Source organism: Bison bison, unplaced genomic scaffold, assembly GCF_000754665.1.
Source record: "Bison bison bison isolate TAMUID 2011002044 unplaced genomic scaffold, Bison_UMD1.0 scf7180017864203, whole genome shotgun sequence".
In the NCBI taxonomy this organism is placed as follows: domain Eukaryota; kingdom Metazoa; phylum Chordata; class Mammalia; order Artiodactyla; family Bovidae; genus Bison; species Bison bison.
The window spans coordinates 6,024,468-6,032,196 of NW_011494775.1; the positions used below are offsets into that span (position 1 = coordinate 6,024,468).

At 49.7% G+C, this 7,729-nt stretch overlaps 1 protein-coding gene across 1 annotated transcript in view; it reads left to right on the forward strand.

Moving 5' to 3' along the window:
- The first annotated feature begins 950 nt into the window (after positions 1-950).
- Positions 951-7,729, forward strand: part of SHROOM1 (shroom family member 1) — an 11,720-nt gene continuing 4,941 nt past the window's right edge. Inside the window, exons 1-4 of the mRNA XM_010844627.1 lie at positions 951-1,022; positions 3,376-3,453; positions 3,815-4,018; positions 4,469-4,760. Coding sequence (XP_010842929.1) covers positions 951-1,022; positions 3,376-3,453; positions 3,815-4,018; positions 4,469-4,760 — 646 coding nt within the window. The remainder of the gene's footprint in view (positions 1,023-3,375; positions 3,454-3,814; positions 4,019-4,468; positions 4,761-7,729) is intronic.

The window sequence follows — 7,729 nt, forward strand, 5'->3', positions numbered from 1 at the left end:
AATCTCTCTTGGCCAGGGGTGTGTGGGTAACAGTGAGGGCAGACGAGGAGGATGGAATGGGCCCAGATCTGGGGTTTGTAAACCAGGCTGAGGAATTAACAAAAGCTGAGTTATTATGGCCAAAGCAAACAGAGGCTAAGGAGTCACACAGCATCTGTAGGGAAAAGGTGATATACGCGTACTCAATAGGAATGTGACAGACCAGCATTCTTTCCCAGGAACTGCTGATCTGAAAGGAAACTTTGATTCAATTGCTGGGACAACCAGTCCCTAACCAGCCTCGCCCAAAGGCTTCCTGCCAGACACCCTCATATGGAGGGGTGGGGGGACTCCATTCTCCCTGAATTTTTCTTATGGCTGACTTCCTATAAAGCCCTATCTTTGGACAAGTGTGGTGAATTCAGTGCATAATTAAAAAGCAAACAAACTTGCTCTAAGGGAACACTTAACAATTTAAGTAGACACTTGTGTAAAAACAGTGATTCATGCTTTGTTGGATTTCCAGAAATAGACAACATAATTCATTGAAGGATTTCTGGCCTTAGTGAATTTGAACCAATATATGATGGTCTCTGAATTATTAAAATAGCTCTGTAGTTGCTATCTACAAGAATGAAACTTTTTTTTTTTTACCTTAACCATGGGTTATAAATTCACTCCCACCACAAACAAAGTCAGAAGACACAAACTTGGGAAAATATTTGCCACACATTAAAATTTAAAAAAGTAAATTACCTTGATACATAAAGAGATCTTATAAGTCAGTAAGAAAAAGACCAATAATCCAATAGAAACATGGGCAAGGAAAGTTGACAGATCACAGAAGTGAATACAAGTGGCCTTAAAATGTACAAAATGAAAAAAAAAAAAATACAAAATGATATGCGATTTTATATATAAAAAATTAAAACATTTTCACCTTTCAGGTTTCAGAGATCAAAAGTCTGATAATGTACTATGTTAGTGAGGATGTGGGAAAATGGGCACTCACTAATGGGGATACAAATTGGTACAACCTCTTTGTAAGAAATTTGAGAAGATTAACCAAATTTGAAATTTTACATATCCTGTTACAGTTATCTATTACCGTTTAACAGAGTATCCCTAAACTTAGTGGCTTACCCATTTATAATTATTTTGCGTGGGTAACTGAGGAAGGGCTAGGTTGGGTGGTTCTTGGCTAACTCACACAGTGTCAGATGGACTCTCTCAGGCCTGGAAAAGTACTGAGATACTGAGGGGCACAAGCATGTCTTTTTATGTAGTAGAAAAACATGATGAATATCTGCATGTGTCCATCTTCTCCATGGCCCCTGCTCCCTAACCACTGTCACTAAGGGAGACTCCAAGTTGGTTGCAGTTTCTTCCCCTTCTTCCCCTCTAAGACTTTTTGGGCTTTTGCACTAAAGAGATGCCCTCCAGTCAAAGATCATGAGGGACACACCTGTAGTTGAAAAAATGGAGTGTATTAGTTGTTACAGTGAGGGGAACCGTGAAGCATCTTGGTAAGAGGGCATTAGAAAGGACTTAAAGGATATTTTGGAGAGTTAAAGAAGTAGGACTTTTCTCAGTGTTTGATGCTTCAGGAAGCAAGAGTAATTCTATGATTGGGTATCTTAAAATCTTATGAGAAAGAGGAATGACTGAAGCAAAGCTAAAGCCACAGTTGGTAAGGAAGCAGCAGTCACACATATTATCCAGGACAGAAAGACATTTGGTCATTTTTTTGACTTGGACAATATTCATGGTTTGTCTGTGTTCAGATATGATTACAGAATGGTCTTGTTTTTATCTTGACCCATCATGGTTACAGAGGGTCTTGTCTGATGTTGATGTCCTATGAAATTGTTTATGCGAAACAGGAGAACTCCATGGCCTTATGTGTGACTGTCAGACCAACTCCTATAAGACCAAGGTCTAGCTGATAGTCCCAGGCCAACTTCCAGATGTCAGGGGTGCTTTCTCTTTCACAGAAGAGAAAAAGAGGCAAGCAGAGAAGTGAGTGGATGGGATTTCTTTTAGGGAATTTAGGCAGAGAGAGAGAGATAAGGGGGAGGAGAAGAGGATTATCAAGAATGACTGTGGATGTTGTGTCCACTTCATAGTTGTCAAGAAATATACTTTTTTTTAAATATAAATTAAGGAACTTCCCTGATGCCCCAGTGGTTAAGACTCCATGCTCCCAATGCAGGGGACCTTGGTTCAATCCCTGTTTTGGGAACTAGAGCTCACATGCTGCAACTATTAATAAAAAGATCCTGCATGTCACAATGAAGATCAAAGATCGCAACTAAGACTTGGTGCAGCCAAATAAATAAAAATAAATTTAAAAATATATATACATATACATGTATTTTAAAATATATAGACTGTAGCCCTCCAGGCTCCTCTGTCCATGGCATTTCTCAGGCAAGAATACTGGAATGGGTTGCCATTTCCTCCTCCAGGTGATCTTCCTGACCCAGGGATCAAACCCATATCACCTGCATCTCTTGCATTACAGGCAGATTCTTTACTGTCTGAGCTACCAGGGACTTGTAGTTTCATATATATATATATATAAATTAAAATCTTGAACATTTTTTAACTGACTTTTGGTTGCTGGGTTTTGTTTCCTCTATTGTGATACTGCTCTGAGACCAACCATGTGGATCAGAGTTGGTATTAAAAGGGCAGGTGTTCAAAACCAAGAAGTTCTGAGCCATTGTCTGAGTCCAGAGCTCCAGCTCCTGGCTGATGCCTGGATCAGGATAGCATTTGAAGAAAAATCAGTGCCAGGAGTGTCCCAATCAGAAGCCAGGCTTAGGTGCCTGCTGCCTCTATCCCCTAGAAGACCCAAACAGACCAAGTTTCCCAGGCTCTTATTCCCCCTAGAAAGTGGTAGCCTTGACCCCCGATCTAAGTTCCGGCTTCTGGTTATTATCACCAACAAACCTTGTCAGCCAAGAATGCCAAGATATGGGGATATGGTCTTCGCCCCCCAGGCATGCTGATTCTTCTGTGGGACAGTAAGGGAAGCCACAATAACAGAAAGACCAAGCACTGACTGGGTTCAGCAAAAAGGCGCTCAGCCCTTTCCAGGGATGGAACATTCTTGAGAGCCAGTATTCACAGAATACAGGTTTGGAAAGTGGGGGCAGGGAAGGCTGAGGACAGAGCAGTGACCAGTGTACAGTGGCTGATGAATTCAGATCATTCTTTGGAGCCTTGAGATCCCGGAAGGTGAAGAGAGCCAGATTCTATGGCTGGAGTAAATCCTATTCAGGCCACAGGGGACATGCGTAGTCCAGCACCTTAAAATGCTGAGCACCACTGAGAAGACCCGGAATGAATACACAAGTCAGCAGTGCCCCAGCTTCCCTTCCCCCTTTTCAGGTGGGCGGCCAGAGGGCCCAGACGATGCGAGATATGAGAGAAATGAAAAGGGGCAAAGAGGGGAGCAAAGAGGCCATAGTGGGAATCAGAGAGCTGCAAGAGTTCTGGAAATGGAAGTTCTGGAGGGAGAGTTAGTTGGTCAAGGAAGCATTAGCATCCGCACTGTACTCAGAGCTGGACAGGGACAGTGGCAGGTCTGTTTCCTTAGCCAAACTGGAATGAGGTGGCCTTCTGGAGCTCTTGGGACCTGGCCTGGGCTTCCCCACTGATAGGGTGGTTTGAATCCGTGGGACTCCGGCCGAGCACTACAGGCCGTGAGAACATACCAGATGGAGACCGGCGGGCGAGCGCCCTGGGAGCCCTACCTCTACTTTCTCGCTTTTCCAGCCAGGCAAGAGGCCTGTGCCCGGCGGGGTAACGAGCGTCCAACCCCGACCAGGGTCTAAGCCTACAAGCGGACACTAGGAAGGGGCTGTCGGCTGCCTGGGCAGCGCGGCCGCTCCGCGCTCCCGCCCCCGGGAGTCGGATTTGGCGCCTCCCCCGCGGCGGAGGGAGCCTGGAGGTGGGGTCGGGAGCCATAGCCCAGGGCTCTGATGTCACCGCGCGGCCGCAGTCCGGGAGCTCGTCTCGGGTTGGAGCTCAGGTACGCTGCGAGGCCGGGGGCCAGGCGGCGGAATCGCCGTTCCCCCGGGCGGTAGGGCGAGCCCCGCAGCTAGGTGCGGATGGGAGTGGCTGAGCCGCTGAGGAACAGCCCGCGCGTCGCTGGGTCTGAAGGTGTTGGGCTCCACAGCACGTCTGGTCTGCGCGAGTCGGGTCGGGCTCCTGCGCCCCTGTCCCCGCCTCCGGCAGAGGGGTGATGGGCGCAGAACCGGTAGCTGCGGGGGCTGCTGGGGGAGCCCGCCGGGGGCTGGCGAACACGGAATGGGGCCTCACCGCACCCCCTAGCCACTCCTCGACCCCCGGCTCATGCCCTTCGGCAGCGGAGCCGCTAGGGAATCCAGCCCCCACCCCCTGCCCCTCTCTCCTGCGTCCAGGACCGCGTGGTCCCCTGCGCGCGTTTTGAGCCCTCCTTCCCCAACGGTGAACCCAACAGGAAAGGCCGAGAAATGCGCCGGCCGGGGGCCATCCACTGTGCCAGTGTTCGCGAGGCGTCGCTCTCCTGCTGCACCTCGTGACTTTGTCGCCCCCTGTGGCCACCAGGCCTGTGCTTCTTGCCTCTCTGACCTCAACTCAGCTTGAAGCCCCAGGTATGTGGTCCGACCTCGACAGCGGCCTCCTTTCCACATGTGCCCTAGCATCCCTCGTTTCCTGCCCGCGGCACGGAGCTAGAGCCTATGGAGACTCTACGGGAGGGCGGCAGCAGTGGAGAGCAGATGCTTCGCAGGGTGCGTTGTGGGGCGGACAGGCTTGGAGAATGGGGAGCCATAGGGGGCTGGGAGAGCCATGGAACTTCCCCCTAATGCCTGCTCTTCCAGACTGTGTCTGGAGAGCTGGGATTCAAGACAGGCCCAGGACCCAGAAACTCAGTCTGGGTGACATGGAGGCAACACCCTACAGTAAGCCTACCACTGAGGAAGAGCATCCTAGATATGATTTAATTCCTGATCCTTATTGATCATTTGAGGTTGTCTGTCTTTCTGGTCACTTTACCTGGATCTGTTTCTGTTGCCTTTGTGTGACTTTAGTCACTGGAAGCAGTCTCCATCGGTTTCCCCAAGAACCTCTAACTAAAAGCCTGGGTCTGTCTGCTTGCCTGGTCCAACCTCTCTGCTGAGGTCCAGACTCACATCTCAACCTACTCAACTGCTCACCAGACTTGCCACAAACACTGCAAAGTCCACAGGCCCCAGACCCGGCCTGGAACCCTTGGCCAGTCCGCATCCCAGCTTCCTCATTCCTGACACCGGCACCTGCACCTCCTCAGTTCCTAGCTCTGAACATTGAAGTCATCGTTGTCTCCTTTTCGTCTCTTGCTCTTTGATTCAGGTGATGTTTATTGCAAACAATGCCAATACCATATGACCCTACCTAATCTAGCGGTTTTCCAGGATAACATGCTGCTCCCCCTGGGCTGATGGGGCTTGAGAAAGCTTTAGTTCTGACTTATATTCAATGCAGGCATTGGCTCTGCAGCCCAGCCCACAGCTGACATTAGTGCTGACGCTAGGGCTCCTGGGGTGTGGCCACTCCCAGCCACAGAGGATGGTTGGACTGCAAGAGGCTCCCTGCAGCCAGACAAAAACTCTCTGCTCTTTGGGCTGAGGCCCCAAAACACACTAAAGGAGCTGGACTCTCCTACCCTATCTTGCATGGGTATCGGGTGCTCAGGTTACCACTGATAAAGCATTCTCAACACAAGATCAATAAGAAAATATACAGACATTTTTATTATCCATTTGAGCTGTTTTTATTGGGCGAACTCAGAACCCTTTGTCATTCAGTAACTCACAAATAAGAATTTTCAAGGTCTTTTTTAAGGAAACATCTTTGTATTTGAACAGTTACCCATGCCTATAGATGCAGTGAAAGTCAACATGGGTAGGCCTCGGTGGCATGAGCCAGGATAAACAGTGCTCCCAAGTTGGGCTCAGAAGGATAGCAGGAGAGGGGGCCAGCGTCTGGGTGGCTGGAGGGGTTCCCTAGAGGAGGTGAGTCTTCCAAGGGGCTGCTACTCAGTAGCTTTTCTTTCTGAAATACAGAGAGTATAAACTACTTTGCAAAAGTGGTCCCCAAGCTGAGTGTGAGGACCAGCCTTCAGGGCTGGCTTTAGTAGGCACAGTGATGCCTCCAGGTGGGTGATGTCAAGATGTTCTGGTACCAGATCAGCTGACAGCCCCTCCTGGGAATGGTGGAAGTACTGCTTCTCCCTTTAAGGAAACACCATGTCCTCCCACCACTAACCTCTCTACCTGCCCTAGCCAGCAATCTGTAGAATCTGGGGTCTCAGGGAATGGGGTAGAGGGTGATCCTGAACTATAAAATGTGTCTAGGAGGCTTACCAAAGTCTGTTTTTTCAGTTTCCACCCAGCTATGGGCCACCCTCCTCTGCAGTCCCAACCAAGAAGCTCAGGGAAGGCAAACCTGCTTTCTCCCCACCACCCACCTCCACACACAAAAGTCCCTTTAGCCCACACTGAACCCTGAGTTCCCAAGACTCAAAGCTACTTTCACCCCTGATCCAGGTACACTCCCCCAGCTCCTCCCCTTGTTCCCCCTCCTGGCACTGGGAAGGTATTGATTTCTGGCCATTCCTGTTCCAAGCTATGCTTGCCTGCTCTTTTGGTTCTTAATAACCTGAATAACCTGGTCAGTGTCCATGAGTGGCAACTGTCTCACCCATTCTGTCCCCTTCTTCAAAAAGACTAATAGGGAGAGAAGAGTAGGTGGAAGCAAAGAAGCCCTCAACCTTCTCCACCAAAGCCACCCCCCCCATCTAGTTCCTGCAATTCTGCTCCTTTCCTTGTCATTCAACAAATATTTCACATCAACTACATGCCAGACATTGAGGGTACAGAGAGGAGTCAGTGCAGGGCCTGTCCTCAGGAAGTTCATGGGTGGGAATGGGGAGAGGGAATCACAGGCAAACCAACAATCACCATGCAGGGTGTCGAGTGCTGTGATGGGGAAGCTAGGACACTAGAGGGATCCCAAAGGGCCAGGAAACCTCTAAGCTGAGCTCTATAGGAGGAGCAAGAGTGGCACAAAATGGGGTAAGCCTGTCACTCCTAGACAAAAGGCAGAGTCTCCCAAGCAGGGAACATATTATCCTGGGATCTGACAGTAATTTGAAGTGGGGGGTGCGGATTGTTTCCCACAGAGGAGTCTGAGCTTTGTTGGGGGGGGATTGGGGTAAACTGGCTTTCAGCAGAGTTTGCTTCTAGGAAATTGATTCTGGCTTCAGTAAGCTTGGAGGCAAGCCCAGATTCCAGGCAGGGCTCTGGCTCTTACTAGCTATGTGCCTCTGGGCAAATCATTCCCTGGTTCAGAACCTCACTGTCCTCATCTGTAAAACGCAGGCAACAGTTGTGAGGTTCAAGATAAATATTTATTCAGAGCACCTGGAACATAACTGGCCCAGAGGAAGGCTGTGAAGCTGCCCCTGCCACCTGACCTGGGTCTTTCCTCCCCTCCTTTCTTGGCTCCCCTCTGATCTCAGATCGTTGTTGATGTTGTTTATGAGGAAAAGATCACCCGGAGGAGTTAACAAAGCAGCCAGGAAGCGGCCTGGGTGGGACAGGGTTGGGGAGGGAAGGAGCATGGGTATGTTCTCAGCGCTCCAGGAGGTGCCAGGGTAGAGGCTGGGCCAGAAGAGCCCCGGTAGGGAATGGCCTAGGCGCCACTTCCTTCGTCTGGG